This window comes from Hyaloscypha bicolor (assembly GCF_002865645.1).
Source record: "Hyaloscypha bicolor E unplaced genomic scaffold K444scaffold_87, whole genome shotgun sequence".
Taxonomy (NCBI): domain Eukaryota; kingdom Fungi; phylum Ascomycota; class Leotiomycetes; order Helotiales; family Hyaloscyphaceae; genus Hyaloscypha; species Hyaloscypha bicolor.
The window spans coordinates 2,830,075-2,848,299 of NW_020194589.1; the positions used below are offsets into that span (position 1 = coordinate 2,830,075).

Below are 18,225 nucleotides of genomic sequence, written 5' to 3' on the forward strand. Positions count from 1 at the left end.
GGTCAGGATGGGTTTTGGCGGGGCCTGCTGCTCTCGTGCTCGCGCTCAGGTCCAAGGCACCGGGGGGTTGGGGTGCCAGTGGCGGAGCAAATGCGCTGCGATTGTGATTGGGCCGTATCAGACGACCACCAGCCACCGGAATTTGAGGCTGGCTGTCAAGGGCATGAGACGGGAGATAACACTGTTGGTTGGCCTTGTTGCCTTGGAGCTGAGATAGAAGGAGATAAAAGACCGCGGCCGACTTCAGGTGTTTGAGTGTACAATCACGTGGGTCGTCCCAGCTGCAAGGAAGGTCGCAGTTGTTATGGGAAGTTGAATGCCGGCAAAGAAGAAAAACAGAGACAGCAATGCTCACCCCTGACTTGATGGCGGCAAAGGGCTTTGAAGAAAACTCCAAGTCTGCAGGGCTGCGTGACACTTTCTTGTTAAAGGTCGCAAGAAAGTGGGTAAAGAGAAGGCTGGCCAGAAGGCTACCACGACGAGCCCCAGCCTCTTGACATTTCTCTCTAACGCCACCAGATGCGCGACAGCCGTGAATCTGCGACCCATGTTAAAGCTTGATTGGAAGTGACTTGAAATTGCGCACCAAATGATGTACTCCCTGCTCGGGTAAGGCTTGGTTGTCCCTGACGACATCTTCGACCAATTGCGGGGAGTGGGCTATGCTACAGTTTTGACGAGGCTGTACAACCCTCCAACTCTTATTTCGTTCACCGAGACCTTCAAACTCCAAAGCAATCCACAATCCCCAATAACTTACCTGTCTTTGAAATTGAGCAAGTCATAATACGAGTGTGCCTTGCTTTGCCTTGCAAAATGGAGCTGTGGATCGTTGAAATTTTCTCACGAAATCATTCAAATTTCCGTCGGTGTCTCGAAAGCAACTAGGACATTGAAGGTTTTCATTTTCTTTCATGTCACCAACGTACCCGAAACAAGGTGCTTTTAATCGAGCTTGCACTGATTCTTGAGAATAGGCGCACTTCGGTCAGTGACTATTGTCCTCGGAGTTGCGCGATTCTCCTTATTGCGACGGCTGATTTTTAGGATGACTGTTCGTGATTCGGTTGTGCATTGAGAATATATCACTACGATTGTACGAGAGGTGTGGGTACATCGAAAGTGATGGGACGGAGATTCGGCGAGATGGGGTTGATTGTACTTTGTGCCGGTGAACATGCTAGGAAAACGTGATTCATGAATTGCTACGTTTTTTCTACTGCAAGGTGTATCATCATCTATCATGTCTCTAGTTCGCCAACGCGCCAACGCGACCCAATCTATCCATTATACAGCATCTCATCAGATTTTTGTACTCAAATCTAATCCTCGAACTTGATTCCCTTCTTGCCCTCAACATCGATGTATCCGCCCCTATAGCTTCCACGCTTCTTCTTGTTCTTCTCCTTGGTAAAACCCTTACCCTTAGTAACAATCAGATCCTCATGTGCCTTCTGCGCATAATCATACGGAACGTAGGCATTGCTTGCCAAGCGCTCATCGACCTTGATGTTTTCGGGGATTCTGGAGAAACGCTGATTGCCTTTTCCTTTTGAGGCTTTCGCAACTGGATCCGGAGGAAGTGGCGGCGATAGCTCACGTTTAATAATTGTCTTTACTGGTTTCGGCTCTGCTCCTGAAGAGTGCCCTATTGAGAGGTCGTTGATTTCCACTGGTTCGGATTCTAGTTTTGGATCGCTTGAGGATGAGGATGAGGAGAGAGAATCGTCAGAAGCTGTCAATTTCTTGGGACCGTCGGATAATGTAGCACTTGTGTCCGAACCAACGATTAACTTCTTCGCTTTTTGCTTGAAAGAACCACTTTCGGAATCAGATGACGAATCGGAAGACGAATCCGAGGAAGAATCAGAATCAGAATCAGAATCTGGCAACGGAATCTTCTGAGCGATAGAATTTGATGAAGTAGAATCGCTGTGGGAGTCTGACGAAGAACTTTCGCTATCAGAAGAGCTCTCTTTCATGGTTAAGTACTTCATCTTCTTTGGAGGCTCGTCCTCTGAGCTTGAGTCGGAAGAAGAGTTGGAAGAAGAGTCGGAAGGAGAGTCGGAAGAGGAGGTATCTGAACTTGTATTGACTTCGGCTTTGAGTTTCTTGGTCTTTGGTGCTTCATCGTCTGAACTTGACTCCGATCCTGATGAAGACTCGCTGCTGGATGCTGCTTTTCTTTTAAGTCCATTGACTTTTGGTTTTGCAGATTGGACTTTGACAGGGACCTCGTCTTCGTCATCTGCGTCGCTATCGGAGCTGGTGGATGAGGATGAGTCGGATGGTGCATCCGCCATGTCAACATCGCTAGCATCACTGCTGTCATCACTACTGCGGTCGCTGTCACTGCTGCTGGCGTCCGACCTTTGCTTCGAAGATTTCTGCTTTTTCACGGACTCGACTTTCACAGCACTCGTATCCGCGCCCGCGCCCGATCCATTGTTCCGACTCTTCATGTCGCTCCATTCGGTATAGATCGTGCCGAGGGAAGGTGTATCGGAAGGTTCTGCACGTTCGCCTCTGCTTTTGCGCTCGGTCTCAAGTGCTTGAGCAGCGTCGGTGAACTCATATTCGGCGAGGAAGGAAGAGACAATCTCAAGCAATTGGGGGGGAGGAGCTGATTTGGGAGGTTCTCCAGCTGCTCGGCGTTTGAGGAGATCTTTCGCAAGTTGTTCGTCCTTCTGTATCTTATGCTGATCGTCGGACTTGGATTTCGGTGTTGACATTACCGTATCCTTGAGGGGAAAGAGCCAATCTGGCTGCTTTTGGCCCCCAGGGGTCTTGCGCTTCCCAATCTTCTGCATGTTTGGATTTCCAGACATGCTCGGGTTAGGTCATCAAGGACGTGGTTGAAGGGCTCAAGAGCAGGTCAAAATTCGATCTTGTCGGCAAAAAAAAAAGTTCACGCCGACAAGCGACAGTGCGGGAGCTAACTAAATTTGCACTAGCGGTTTCTACAGAGAAAGAGCGAATATCCCAGAGGGGTGCCCAGGAACACAAGGAATTTCTCATGTAACAGTGATGCTCAATTCAACCTGCTACCCCTCTATGGTCCAAACTTGGAAGTGGTGGTGTTTGATTGTACGAGTTCTTTTAGTTTATTTCAACATGTTGCATGTAAAGTGTTTGACCAAATGATTCCCATGTTTCTGCATCCCGAGTCCGTGCAGTCCACCGTTAGCCGCATTTGACTTGATGTCAGGAAGTCACCTCTCGTCAGGCACAGTATTCACCCGTTCGCTGCCAATACCCAAGACGCCATCTCGAGAAGATCTTCCCCGCCGATGCGCAAAGTTATGAGTTGGGAACGGTCTCAGAAGCATCTACCAAGCTGTCTATACTCCTAGATGGTCGAACAATCCAGCATTAATTCGCGGAGAAGACGTGGCTCCGCCAAATGGAGGGTTCATCTCAGAATGGACCTGGCGGGGTCAACGGCAGCAATGGAAGCAATGGAGCTATGAGTAGGGCCGAGAGATTTGAGGATGAGAAGCGCAGAATTATTGACAGCTGCTTTGGCAAGAGGGATGAGGACGGCTCCTGTAAGATATCCTCCAGGCCACGCGACGGCCTACTCGGTGCAACAGCTAACTTGTGGTTCTACAGTATTGGAGTCGTACATCACACACATCAGAATTATCGAAGATGCCGCGTTTCCTTCCTCCCCTCCTCCACCGACTGCAAATCCCGATGCGAAGAAACCGCGTCTCATTATTGTCGCTGTGCGCAAGTCTGGGCGGGTTCGCATGCACAAAGCTAGGGAGAACGTCAACGGGACATTTTCCATTGGGAAAACGTGGCCATTGGATGATCTATCAGCGGTGAAATCCTATAGTGGTGTCACTGCTACAAACGCCGAAGAAGAGCAACAAAAACAGTGGGCAGGAGGAATTGGATTCACAGTTACTTTAGGAAAACCGTACTACTGGCAGGCCAACACCGCAAAAGAGAAGCAGTTCTTTATTGCAAGCCTTGTCAAGATTTACACAAAGTACACTGGTGGCAAAAGTCCTGAGCTGATTGGTTTTGATTCAAAGGAACGAGAGTCACTCGTCGGCGCCGCCGCTGGAGCAACGCCTCAGTTTTCATCGCAGCAACCCGGCAGACCTGGAGTATTGTATGGGCAAACTCCTCAAAATCGACCTCCACCGAGACAGGAGCCATCCCGGGAACGTCCATTACGAAGCCAGCCAAGTCGAGATGCAGTGCAGCGGCCACAGGCTCAAATGCCTCCAAGGGGTACCCCATCGTTGACATCTCAAACTTCCAGGCCTGAAATTCGAGGTTCTCCAAGTGGGAGCATGGATTCTAATGGAGGTGGACCACAGCAGCAGAGTCTGCGCCGACTAGCAGGCGGCAATCAGAGCCAGGACTCTTTTGGAAGAAGTGATGATGGTGCAAGTCTGCCTCCTCGATCCCGAGGAGGTATGAATGGCCTTCCCAGCGCAGCTGGTAGATTTCAAGACCGTAGCATAACACCCAATTCCTTACGGGCTGCAACTCCTGATAGCACCTTTTCAGTATCTAAGGACACAGCAGACGATGTCCCTCCGGTGCCGGCACCATTAACCCTTCCACCAGAACGTCGAAGACCTCCAATGCCCATAATCGGCGACTCGCGTCGCGGGCAGACCTCTGCGGAGAACATTGTCCCTGCTCCACTGTCGAGTCCTGGAATGAGGCGTGAGGATTTACGACCACCGGCCCGGTCTAACGAACGCATTCAGCCTCGTGAAAGAGAACAAAATTCTAAAGTCAACGACATTCCGCCCAATACCAATGGTGTCCCTCGTGAAGGTGGCGACGTTGCTGATCCAAGCATACCGTCAAAATCGATCCCGTCCATCACCTCCCCTCCCGTCCAAATGCCAGAGGAGCCAGGAGAACCCGAAGAAGAGCGCCCTGGGCTCGGACCTATGATTAAAAGCAAGAAGTCGAAAGGTGATATCGCAGGCCAGTTTATGAAAGCTGCCAAGACAGCCAACGCCTTCAATTCTTTCAAGCCGCGTGCGGGAGGAGCTGCAGACCGCCTTCGAGAGACGCAAACCAAGTCCTCCGATGGTCCGGATGGAATTACCAGCGTTGTGCCAGCGCCGTCCCTCGTTCGTGGTATGAGCGCCGAAAATTCAAACCTCTTGACGCCTCCAGTCCCCATAGCTTCAGACAAGATGTCACCCCGTGAGAAGACCTCGCCCCGCAAGTCACACGACAGTATCCCGGAAGTCAAGATTACAGTACCACAGTCTGATCGACCTAGCAGCGTAGAAGGTCCGATCCCAGCTGCGCAAGATAAAGTGATTCCGGAGAAGCCCCAGACCAGAGAGGTCAAGCGAATCAAATCGCCAGCTGAAACAATGGCAAAAGAGCTTGCTTCATTGGGCATAGACCCAGCTATTCTTGGTGGCAGGGGAGGGGAATTGGTTGCTGCATGGGAGGAATTTGGATGGGTGGGCGAGGGCATCCGAACGAAAAATATCGATCAGATGAAAGACGAGGTCGAGCGAGAACTGAATAAAATTCAAGCTGGTGGTTGGCTCAAGATGCTGGACGAGGAGGACGAGAGAATTGAGGCTATTAAGCAAGGCCTGGACAAATGTATTGAGGAGTGTGATGAGCTTGATGGCTTATTGACATTGTACTCGGTAGAGCTGAGTGTCAGTCTCCCAACGGTAGTCTTGAGATTTTCGCTAACAGATCAGACACTCAACGAGGACATTGCATATATCGAGGCCCAATCGCAAGGGTTGCAGGTGCAAGCAGCTAATCAAAAACTTCTCCAAGCCGAACTCAAATCACTTCTCGATACGATATCAATTTCATCCGAGCAACTCGACAGCCTTCGCGAAGCATCCCTGGAAGCCCCAAGCGGTATTGACCAAATCGAAAAATCTCTAGTCTTACTGTTCAAGGCAATGCTCACCATAGATCCTTCCTTGAGTCTATCAGGTTCCAGACCAAGCGAGGATGGTGGTAGCCTCAGCTCCGGAAAGCCGGGTGGCTTTGGAAACAGTGAAATTGGCAGCATGCGCGTCCTCCAGGAAAAGAAGGATGTTTATAAAAATGAGGCTGCATTATTTTTACGACGGCTGAAACCATTCTTGCAAGTCAAATTCGCTGCTGCAATCGACGAGACCAGGAAGGCGTTGGAGCGCGAGAAAGGAAACAATCTTACCAGGGCCGCTGGCAGAGCAAAGCTCGACATCAGAAATCATGATCTTGCTCGAGACATGCTGTGGATATACAGTCCTCTCATGCTGTTCTCCCGAGAGGTCGATCGCCTTGAGTGGGAAGAGCTAATCAAGCTTTATGAAACCCTCTGCAAACCATTATACCAAGACGAATTCAGAGATGCGGTATTTGCTTGGAAACGAATCGCCCGAAAACCGACTGGCGATGAGAGCGAAACGCTTTTTACTTCACAAATCGAAAAGCAGACCGACGGGATTGCTACTACGGCTCGGAAGCTGACTGTGAAGAGAAGTCAAACACTGGCAAAAAGTTTACGCTCTCCAATAGGTGATAACAGCAGCAAGGCAAGCGTCGACAAGACTTCTGACGGACGCCTTCAGCCATACGAAGTCTTTACCGGAGCTCTTGACGAGATGGTACCAATCATGACTACAGAGCAAAACTTCATTGTCGAGTTCTTTCACATCAGTTCCCTTGAGCAACTCGATTTCCCAGAGTCGGTCTCCGCAGCGCCCCCGGACACTCGGCGTGGTGTCGATCTTAGGCGGCCAAGGGTAATGGAGCCAAATCGCGATCTTGCAAAGCTTGTCGTTCAATCCATGGAGGAAGTGTACAATTTCTTCTCCGGTGATATGCAGGCACTTGTTGATTGGGCAATCCAAGCAGATCCACTGTAAGTCCACCATCTAACTTTGTTTTCCAACCTGTATTTGCTGACGTTTTTTAGGCAAGGTGTTGGTGTCATTGCAGCCATTGAACGAAAAGTTCTGGAGCTCGAAGAATCGAACCAAGAATATCTCGCACGCACTCTTCAAAAGGTGCACACCAGACTTGTCGGCCTTTTCTCGAAATTCCTCGACGAACAAATACGCGCCATCGAAGATACAAAAGTCAAGATTAAGAAGCGGAAGGGTGTCATCTCGTTCATCCGAATTTTCCCGTCTTTTTCTCTTACGCTTGAGACCATGCTTGCCACATCTCATGACCTCGATATTCGAGAGATAGTCAATCGTGCTTACGCTCGGATCAACAAGACTATGTTCGAGTCCCTCAAAGTCATCGCGAGGGAGAATCCAGGCGCCAATATTGCCGGTGCTGATCCAGAGGATAAAGAAGCCTTAAACTACCAGATTCTGCTCATTGAGAATATGAATCACTACTTAGAGGAAGTGGACGCTCGCGCGAATCCCGTTCTCGAAGATTGGAAGCAAAACGCAGCACAGGAAATGGAAGAGCACATGTCTCTCTACCTTGGAGCTGTCATTCGCAGACCGTTGGGCAAACTCCTCGATTTCCTTGAGAGCACCGAAAGCTTAATACTTTCCCGCCAGCCGGACGAGCCACCTTCGAAGATTTCCGGAATGCCAAGTCATTCGAAGGCAACGTTCAAGAAGATCCTTGCTGGTTATGATTCTAAGGAGATTAGAAAGGGTATTGAGGCACTAAAGAAGCGAGTGGAGAAGCATTTTGGAGACGCAGACGACCCTGGACTCAGCCGTGGTTTGGTCGCTAAGGTCATTCAGAATTGCGAGAAGTACTACGAGAAGGTCGAGGACAGGATCTTGACCATCAGTAGAGATGTGTATGATGGAGAGATTGCCGAGTGGAATCGGGCAGATGTTTCGGCAGCTTTCAAGGGCCGTTAAGCCGGAGGGAATTGTAGCAACTGATGTAATATAGCGGGCGTCCCGGAATACCATTGAAGCAATTTTTCTTCATCTTGTCTACGTTATCTTTCGTTAAGTTATATTCGCTCTCGTCACGTTCTGTTTCTGTCACTGGGGTTGCTTCTTTCAAACTACCTCACCCAGATCCCTAAAATGGGCATGTCGTGTCTTCCCATTCCCAATGTTCCACACGTTCTGGTACATTTGAATGCCTTGCATTTCGAGCTTGACAAACTGCTAGCGCCGCCCTTGTTCCCGTGACCAAGTAAGACGGGAAGAAGCGGGTGCAGATCTCCCCCAAAAGTGGGGTTACCTTGGCAGTTACTTGGCCCAAGTGATATAATTATACATTGCCTCCATCGTACACCAGTTGGAAATTATCAACAGCCTTGTAAGAAGTTGTAAGTGTCTCTTATTTCAATTCTTACGGAAGCGGTGCGGACTTAATAGCTTCAGGATGATGGCCTCCCCAGCTTCCGAAGTCCAGCTCACAACTCTTCACTCAAGTCACGATGAAGAGACCACAACACCAGTAGCAACCTCCTCAAACGATCTCCACCCAACAACGCCTCGCCGCCAACTCCTCGTCCTCATCTCCAGCTTCCTAACAATCTGCATAACAGTCGGGTTGAATCAATCCTACGGCGTCTTCCAATCTTACTATACCTCCCCTTCGCAGACGATACTTCCCGTATCTACGTCCTCATCAGCTCTCACGGCATTCATCGGAACCCTAGGCTCAGGCCTCACTTGGTCTGGCTCACTGTTTATCAACCCCATCCTCGCACGGCTCAATGTGAAAGGCACTAAAGCCCTTTGCGTAACCGGAGTCTTGTGCATGAGTCTCGGACTCGGTCTTGCCAGTCTCTGCTCCCAAGTCTGGCAGCTTCTACTCACCCAAGGCCTCCTCTATGGAATTGGTTCCTCCCTCCTCTACTTCCCTATCCTCAGTGTGGCGCCGGAATACTTTACCGCTCATCGAGGTTCGGCAATGGGGTTTATCCTCTCTGGATCTGGGATGGGAGGGCTCATCTTCTCACCTCTTATCCGCGCTCTGCTTTCAGCTATTGGGCCGAGATGGGCGCTGAGGGCTCTGGCTCTCTTGGTGCTGGTGGTTAGTTTGCCAATTGCGAGCATGGCGGCTCCATCTAGATTTGTGGGTAGGAGACCGACCCGTATCGACATCAAGCTTGCGATGAAACCGTCGTTTCTGTTCAGTGTTGGAGCGGGATTCCTCCAAGCTGGTGGAAATGGCCTTCCGTTGACGTTTCTGGCTGAATATTCGGTCGTTCTGGGTTACAGCGCCGGGTTTGGTGCGACCCTTCTGGCCGTTTCGAATGGTGTTAATTCGGTAAGTCGAGTGATGTCCGGGTTTGCGGGAGATCGATTCGGGAGGCAGAATACGTTGATTTTGACTGGGGTGCTGTGCGTGATTTCTGTGTTGGGATTTTGGTTGGGAAGCGTGAGTGGTGGCAATAAAGTGCTTTGGATTGTTTTTGTGGTGCTTTATGGGGTTACGGGTGGTGGGTATAATGCTTTGTTCCCAACTGTGAGTCTCCTTGCAATTTTTATATTTTCTTGGCTGATAAGAGTAGACGGTGGCAGACGTCTTTGGACTTCAAGCTTATGCTAGTGTCAACGGCTTCATCTATTTCGTGAGAGGGCTTGGAACCATGTTTGGAAGTCCAGTCGGCGGAAAGATTCTTGGCGAAAGTAAGCTGGTTAATTACCGGAACGTGGTGTTATTTGATGCTGCGTTACTTGGCGGTGCAATGTTCTGCGTTATTGGAGTGAGGTGTTGGGATGCTGTTGATAAGAGAACTTGGAAATGGAAAGCTTAATGGCAATTTCTGGGCGGCAAGCTAGATTCAATTGTTCCAAAGTTTCCTGGGGCGATGAAGAAAGTCTGATTGCAAATTTTTCTAGGCGCTCTCCTGGTACATTCGCAAGGCCCAACATTGGAGTTGTATATGAGTGTTTTTTACTAAGGAAAAGAATCCTCGAGTGGTAAAACCCAGATTTCTTTTATAACACTCAATATCCTTATATCAACATCGCCCGTTTATGCTGTCTCTTTGAGCCTATGCATTTCTTCATAGCCTTTAGCCTTATCCTCTCTTCCTAATCAATTAACTTTCTTGATATTTACTTCTCTTAAGATTAACTACCTCTATATACAAATTTATATTCTGGAATATTATGTCTCCTTAGGTAAGTAGAGTGACTTGCAAACCTCTGGACCAAGACTCGCAATTTGATTCAAGAATGACTCGGAGAGATTAAGAAATCTACCACCTTTAATATTTGACCCAACCTGTCTCTTCCCAATCCACCGAGAATCGTCTGACTAATGCACACACATCTTCTTATTCCTCGCAATTAAAGTCATAAATTATCTGTTGAAGCTAAGCCATATTGAGTTCTCGCCGTATTAGAACCCGTAGACCTTTCCCTCAGCACCAAACGTTAGACTACTTATAGCTATCGAGAAGGGAGATAGGTTTAACGGTGTATATAAATGAGCTGTGGGACTTCAGCAGATATTATTTGCCCGCAGAAACAGTGGTGAGTCTAGCCAATGTGCGAAAATATTCCGAGGCATTAAAACGGCTTAGGGACAAGGAAGGCGCGTTGTGCCAGATGGCTCAACTTTCTTCGCCGCCGAAACACGGCCGTCACTCTTGCTTGAGGTTTGGTCCTAAGGCCTGTGGATATTGTGCTTTCTTGAAGCAGCGATTGCTGCCTCAGTGCCCCTGAGATAGGCGGCCATAATCTCTCTCAACAGGATCTTGGACTCGGGTCATTTTCTGTTGATTGTTGAAGGTGAATCCAGTTTGAGTTGCGAGGAGTTCAGGATCTGAGTTTGGAAGCAAGGTGAAGACAAAGGGCAGGTATTGAGGACGGAAGTTGAATAAGAATAGGGTAGCTGGAGAGATCAGGAAGGCGAAGGAGCCGGCAAAAGTTAAGTATCAAAGGTGAAAAGTTAATCGATGGAACAGCGAGGGAGATGGTGAACAAATGCAATGCCGTGATAGCAGTCTCTTTTCAACTCCCAGTCGAAAATGGCGACCTACAATACTTGAATGATTTAATTGTGGAGGTGAAGTGAAGTCAAAGCCGAGGAAACAACAAGAAAAGAGACGGAGAAAGGAAACTGTAGAAGTGCAATGAAATCTTGAGGCCGTCCTTCTTCTCCTTTTTGTCTAGACCGGCGATACTTGAGGGATTGTGTTCTGTTATGAAGGTGACGCGAAGAAGAAAGTTGACGTTGTTGATTTGTATATGCTTTCTGTGGGCGAGATAGGGGTGATTCCGCTTGTAGCAAGATCCACTTGCTGAAGAAATGTTTTCAATCTTTCTGCTTGATGATTCTGGGATGCTACGATGAGTGGGATTGAGAACTTGGCGAGAGAGTAAGAAAGGAAGCTTGGTTCGAAGGCAGGAGAGAAGCAAATGTACTTGTCTGTAGAATGCCTTACTAAGTGGTGATGTTTGTATCATCGACGTACCTTTACATAGATTATACGTATAGTACAACTTCGAGAAGTCACTCCAAGTCGCTTGTAACCCGGGCTATTGGAATCCTTCCAAGACTCTCGTATCCATTCCCAAAGACGGGTGAAAAAGCAAAAGGCTTATATGAAACGTGATTGGCATTGTGCTAATTTCTGGAATCACAATGTGGTATTTGGAGAAGGGAAGAGAACGTTCTTTGGAAGTGTTTACTAGTAATCTTGGGGATATCACGGTGATGATATGAAAGTGTCCATAAAGACTTAATCCGCATTTGCTCTTGAAACATAACTACTCTCTATAATATGAGAATATCATCCCCTTCGCATGAACTTATGTCTTACCTCCTCCATCCAACCTACAACTATGTATAGTAGAAGAACTTCCTACCTCCACAGCCACGCCACAATATCAGCCAGCGCACTCAATCACAACACCGCATAATAACAAGGTAACAGAGACATTTCAACCCCGCCCACAACACAAAATTCTTTCCTATTTAGCATTGTGCGAGCCTGCGAGCCATCTTGGGGACGGAGGACGTGTATGCGTGAGCGAGCGCACAGAGCGTGCATGAAGCGGATGTTTCACTTCGCTTTATGTCTTGAGGCGGAGCAGTATTTATAGCGGACGTTAGGCGCTGAGTTTATGTGAGTTCGGTGTCTGTGATTTGCTTTTGTAGGTTCGTTGTGGATGTGGATGTGTGGGTTTGTGAGGGTTCTGGTGTTGTTTTTTGGGCTTCGCTTGTGAAGGAGGGAGGATAGGGGGTTAAAGGTTGGAATTGAGTTCGACGATGCGAATGCTTTCGCGGATGTTCGATGAGGGTTGTGGAATTGCGATTGTTTTGCTGGAGGGAAATTAAGCTATGGAGAAGAGGAGGAAAAGCTTGTGAGGTTCGGCCAGCTGGGTCGGTGGGAGAAAAGGGGTTGTGGTGTCTCTTGGTATTCGAATGAGCTTGGGAGTTGACTAGAGCACTCGACAACGGCGAAGTGCTTGCAAACGTCTGATGGAAGTTGGAGGAAGAGATGTACTTTGTTGAAAGTCAACGGCGACTCGTTATGAAGAGGTGGAGGGCTTCGGCGATTTGAGTTCGGTTCGCGGCAGGTCGGTTGCTACTCGGCGATGGTTCAGGCTGTTTGTGAGTCGCACTCGAGTTCGGAATCGAAGGAGAGGATGTTATAGGAGTAACGTACGGTTATCTATGGCTTTATTCGCTGGTATTTTGTTTTTCACCTAAAGATTTTGTGTTTAGCTCCGTGGTCGTGGGGATTTCCCTTTCGTAGGAAAGCTTCTACATCATTTTATTATATTTACAAGCAGCCTTTTGGGTAACAAGCCTGAGCATCTGCGAAAAGGGCAGAACCTGTGCTCAGGAGAAGCACCCAAGGGCTCTCCATCCTTCTTTCCTACCTCAGAACGGGACGGGTCGAGCGCAGAGCGCAGAGCTCAGGAGGTTGGAGATCCAATGGCAAGAGACTCGAGGAGTCCGAGGAGGCGCCCAACGATTCTGGGGGCCGCCTCCAACGCTCGAGGACAGCGGCTTCCCAGATTGTATTCGTGGTCTTCTTGGTCAAGCTTGGTGTCTTGCCAAATGTCACAACGTGCCATTCCCATGAGCTAAGGATGCAAAGGTTTCTGTAAAGAGACTTATCCGATCTATCCGCGTTTCGAGACAAAAGGCGGGGATAAATCGACATGTCATTGCGTTAGTACCTAGTCTGGAATATCCTCAAGGAGGGCTGCGTCCCTTTGATTATGGTCCATTAGGATTTCCCGCAGCTTCCCTCGTCCGGTACGGTATGACGAGCCCACCAATTAGTGGGATCATATGCCTTGATTTATCTTACCATTGTCAGTTATAGGTTGCAGAGATATTTCAAGCTACTATCCCATTAGGGCCGAGCATGTTGTTTCCTCCAAAAGGGGAGCGGGGATGCGTAGCGCCAACGAGGAATCGCACCATCAGAAGGACAGCGGCGAGAGCGGTATTTTATGTTATGGGTTACCTTGAACGTCAACAGACACACCAGTTCAGTAAGATCGTTACCAAGTTTAAGAGTTCAACTCATTTGTTTTAGTTGCTGAGATTGCATAGTCAGAAAGAAGTTCCTGTGACATTACTCGAAGTGGATACTTATCTCGAAAGTGTGGTTCAAACATTATATCAAGCCACTGAATCATATGTGGAACATCGTTTCGATATGCTGAGCTGGTTTATAGGTAGGGGAATATCGTAATCTTCAGTTGGGCCCTAAAACCATAAATTTTACATTAATTGTCCCTTAAGATTAATTTTCATACACTTCAATTAAGCATGTAATTTGATAGCAAGCACTTAAAGTGTCTAAAATTAGGAACTTCGCCCCTTTCAAGAAGTTCAGCGACTAAGGTACGACTGCGGAACGCCGCGATCTCGCAGAACAAGGCGGATCCGAAGTTAACTAATTGTTTCGATCCTTTGGGCGGCAGGATATTACGACCAGCCACTGAAGAGCTCTCGAGATACATTGTTACGAGCATCTCGCCCTGCACGCTCCGTACCTTCCAAACTCTGAGGGCAGTAATCGAGGAGGCAGGTGATCGAAGCCTAGAGTTCGTGGAATCGGATTAAGAAAGAGACTCGGCACGCTGATAATAAAAAGCAGGACAAGTATAGGAACAAACCCCTCCAGTTCACTGCGTGGAGAGGCTATCACTCGCCAGCATCTCCGGTTGCCATATCATCTGACTTATTCTGCAAGAGTTATGAGGAGGCCATACTTGGCTTTTGACGGTCCACCCCACAACTCCATGGAGGCGAGCCATAGAACCCCAGTTTCCCACCCGTTCCGCAGTTGAAAGGCAGATTTCATCTATATCCCTGCGGCCACTGCGACATCTTGCTGACGAGCTTTCGGAGACGGCTGGTAGAGATCGAGTGATGATGGGACCATGCAAGAGCATGTGAAAGTGTATTCAACTCATTTCGGGCTCATACAGAGTTTGTATGATAGTATGCGATTTAATGGCAAGCAAGCTCATATAAACGCTGTCAAATGCAATCACCGCACTGATGCGTGACGCTGACTGTGGACCGATATTCGGATATCTTCAAAGCTCTCATAGAGCGTATGCATAAATCATGCAGTATAGCTATAATCGATTGGAAGGCGGCCTGGGGGTATATGATCGACGGGAGGGTCTCGATAAAGTCATCATGCCGGCGGCCATTGAAGTGCGAATCTCTCAAAGTTCTGTGGGTTGTGACACAAGTCCTGCTTCGGAAATTAAACAGCAGTCGAGAAGGAGCTCTCCAGAACACTAAGCGGCGCGTACGGAGAGTTCTTTGACTCCTTGAGCTGCTGGTCATCACTTTAGCTGAGTTCGCTAGCTAGATTTGTCGATTGTGATCTCACCAAGGCCAGGTGACGCTCAGGTAAGATTGGGGCTCCAAGGTTTGCATCATCGCAGGGGCAGGGTAGTCACCGGAGGTTGGTTGTTCCTTGCTATTTTCGAGTCAGTATGGAAATCGATATGATTGGCGTGTTCCAGGGGGGTCATGGACATGGTGGTCGCGGCAGGGCCTGGTTTGCTGCCCAACCCACGGGCCACGTCCTGGTTCGATCGTGGCGAACTTAGGGCTTGGTTCGGGTTAGCTTCCATGAATGCTGGGGAGCAATACAAGTAGACGCGATTGCTTGCAAGTTGCAACATCGAGTGACTTCACAGTTAGCTCGTGGCTGAGACTCATCAGACATAATAGTAGGTACTCGAGGCATATCAAACCTGAGTCGAGTCAAGCCACGCAGAAGGCCCGAGGAGGCAAGGGCGTGCGGCCCTTACCGTGTCAGTCCATGGGTCCAAATTATGGACAAGCCCCCAAAAGGGCCGGGTGGTGAAGATACTCAGCAGTCAGCACAGCCAAACTCTTGTTCGTAAACGGTCAAATAAAACAAATGCCTGGACAATGGACCCGACTCCCGAGGCGTGAGACACATGACGGCATTGGCGGCGCGTTTGAGTTCTGAGCTCTGAGCTCTGGAAAGTGTCACTCCCGGCCTGAGGCTTGGCCTACAGGCGATTGTGACAACTGAAGCCACAATTTTGGTAGGATCAACGACATCATGAAAGACCCATCCAAGGAGTGAACTGCATCCGGGATTCAGATTCAAGATGGATGGTAATCGCTCAATCGCGGTGAAGGTCGTTACTTTTTTGATACTTGTCTTTCAAGGCCCTCTCCACGGCGAGGCGATATCCGTTGTACTCCTCTCAGGCCGCAAATCTTGCCACCAGGGCGTTTAATGAGGCATGCAGTCTGCAGAAGGGAGCACAAGAATTTGCTCGGCCTATTCATGGGGGGTTTAAACTTGCAGATAGGAGTGCTGATGGAAGAGGCTTGCAGATGCAGTTCTGCAAGTGGCGCGCATCCAGCCTCTACTCCCAAACCGCGGTAGCCCCGAGTCGGAAATGGCAACGGTTGGCTCAGAGCCTCAGCGAAGCGCACATCCCTCCTGTTCCTGGATTAGATTGAACATCAACTGCGGATTCAGTGCTGGAGAGAAGGGCCTAAAGAGAAGGCAGACTCTGAGGCTCTCTTGACATCATCAGAGGTTGTCGCTTTTTGCATCTTTTGAGGTAGGCTCAACGGAGGGCGCCTAGCCCAGTTCTTTTTCTTTTTTCTCCCGCATGGCCTTTTTCCCAAAAAAAGCACCTCGCCGCGTGGGTTTCGCGTGCTGGAACGGCGGAAACGTGCTACCCGCGGGCTCTGGAAGGGGCCTCCTCTGCTGTGCGACATGACAGACTGACGCCTGAAAGGCCCAGTTCCGCTACTGGTTGTCCTTTTTGCTCTCGAGGGAAAACTTGGCGAGAGGATGTGGTCCGCCGTCAAACAGATTGAAGCCCGCCAAGTCTGGGCCAAAAGACCAAGATCGCTCTCAGCTTCAGTGTTTGCCATCGAACTCCACAAAAGTCAGACCACGTGCGAGACGTGAATACCTGCTATGACGTCAAGGTGTTGATGCGGGAGTGCGGGAGTAAATGCCCGCTCTTCAGACGTTCGAGCTCAATCGTCAAAGCCTAAGTCCTCGGCGCATGTTGCTGCGAACCCACTGATCTGAACAAGCACGAGGCTGTCAATTCGATGTGCTCGGCCGTCTCCTTACAGAAATCTGAAACGAGACTTCTGATATAGGGCAACCTGGTTTATGCGTCCTACGTGGGAGCATAACCTGGTCATATGTGATATGATATGATCTTATAGAAGTTCGCGAAGCTGAACAACTGAGCGCGGTCATGTTCAAGGGTCGCGGAGACGACCCTGATCCGAGGCTGGCCCAGAATCAACGAAAGCGCAGCAGCCACATGCTGCAGCGCGAAAGCCTCGTACGAAGCTCTGCAGAAGACCGTACTGACACAAAGCAATATCCTCGACAGCCATCGAGAATTCATTGCGAGGTGATTCAGATGTTGTTTTTGAATTGCATCTCAACAGTTACTGTAGCTGTTGCCCGGGTTCCGCAGAGTTCTCGGCGACTTTGCCCCTAGCGAGGATATGAATCCATGATCCGTCCTCGTCCTCGTCCCCGCGCAATTGATTCTGATATGCCTGTCGTTCCGATTCGCCTCTGCCATGTGCTTCCCTCGCGACACCACGCCGACGTCCCAAGCGGATGCGTCCTGCAGCATCCCGTCGCGAGCTAAGGTTAGGTCGGGGTCGGGGGCTGGGGCCGGGAGCAGACCGTGCCACGAAAGACCCAGAGACAGAAGCCCGGATTCGGTCGTGCACGCTTTGAAAAAAGCGTCCTGGTGAAGCGGGCCGCGGGACGCATTCGAGACCGTGAAGCATGCCGAAGAGGCCAAGTGCTTTGTAGTTTGATCAGGGCCGGCCGAGAGATACAGTGAAACCTCGATATAAGGATACCGAAATTGTTCCCAAAAACTAAGGATATACCGAGGTATCCTTATAACGAGGTGTGGCACACAGCAAAATTAATCCCTGCGGGGCCAGCAGATGTATCCTTATGTCAAGGATATCTTTATATTGAGTATCCTTATAGCGAGGTTTCACTGTACTACATTACGGTAAGCTTCCCGTTCCGTGTGGGGTGGGGAGAGGGGAAGGAATCGATCGTGGACATCGGACGAAATGCCAAGGAACCGTTGCGGGCGATCATTCGAGCGTTGCAGGACACGGATGACGGGGCAGCAGGCTTCAGGGCGGAGGTGGAGCTCGCGAGCAGGTGGACCAAGCTCAACTGCGACTACGGTACTGTACATAATTTACATGTACAGTACTGTACTGTAACTGTACTGTACTCAACAACCTTCGACTTCGAAGCTGCTTCGAAATGACGGCCGTGCGAGCTCAGACGACGCCAATGTTCGACTCGGATCGGTGTCGATTCGACGCCCAGTCTGTCGATAGTCCGTCTGCATGGAGGCTTGGGATATTGTTGGTTGGGTGAGTTCGGGTGACACGTCTGACGTTCGACGAGGGCAGAGAGTGCCTCTCTCCTGTGGTAGCCGTGCACCGGCCGGTGACTTGCAGACGGGGCTGCATCTGGACGACTTCGGCGTCCATGACGCTGGTGGGGAGGGGGGCGGAGGGGGCCGGAGGTGAGGGGACTCAGGGGAGGGGGTGGGATTCCGGATAGGAACCGGGGAAGGCGGAGGAAAGGAGGCTTACTTGGTAGAGACGGGAAAGGCAACCAACGACATTCTCGAGGTAGACGGCTCTTGTTCTTCGGCCATTACTTGTATTGACGACACGGGGCGGCAGGTGCTGCACGTCGCTGCAGGCTCCGGGCTGCATGCAGGTCCCTCTAGCTTCATCCCGCTCCCCCACCCCCCCTGGAATAGACAAATAATA

General features: G+C 49.7%; 3 protein-coding genes across 3 annotated transcripts; 2 read left to right on the top strand and 1 right to left on the bottom strand.

Moving 5' to 3' along the window:
* Positions 1 to 898: 898 nt before the first annotated feature.
* K444DRAFT_613964 (uncharacterized protein) lies at positions 899 to 2,858 on the bottom strand. The gene has a single exon (XM_024880445.1). It carries the CDS (start codon positions 2,826 to 2,828, stop codon positions 1,323 to 1,325), a length of 1,506 nt encoding a protein of 501 aa, XP_024736074.1. The 5' UTR covers positions 2,829 to 2,858; the 3' UTR covers positions 899 to 1,322.
* A 384-nt stretch (positions 2,859 to 3,242) lies between these two features.
* On the top strand, positions 3,243 to 8,087 carry K444DRAFT_653340 (uncharacterized protein). Its single transcript, XM_024885872.1, has 4 exons — positions 3,243 to 3,548; positions 3,613 to 5,660; positions 5,706 to 6,868; positions 6,923 to 8,087. The coding sequence occupies exons 1-4, from the start codon at positions 3,404 to 3,406 to the stop codon at positions 7,839 to 7,841; spliced, it is 4,275 nt and encodes a 1,424-aa protein (XP_024736075.1). The 5' UTR covers positions 3,243 to 3,403; the 3' UTR covers positions 7,842 to 8,087.
* A 140-nt stretch (positions 8,088 to 8,227) lies between these two features.
* On the top strand, positions 8,228 to 10,027 carry K444DRAFT_591296 (monocarboxylate transporter). The gene is made up of 2 exons (XM_024878184.1): positions 8,228 to 9,411; positions 9,458 to 10,027. The coding sequence occupies exons 1-2, from the start codon at positions 8,320 to 8,322 to the stop codon at positions 9,701 to 9,703; spliced, it is 1,338 nt and encodes a 445-aa protein (XP_024736076.1). The 5' UTR covers positions 8,228 to 8,319; the 3' UTR covers positions 9,704 to 10,027.
* Positions 10,028 to 18,225: the final 8,198 nt, after the last annotated feature.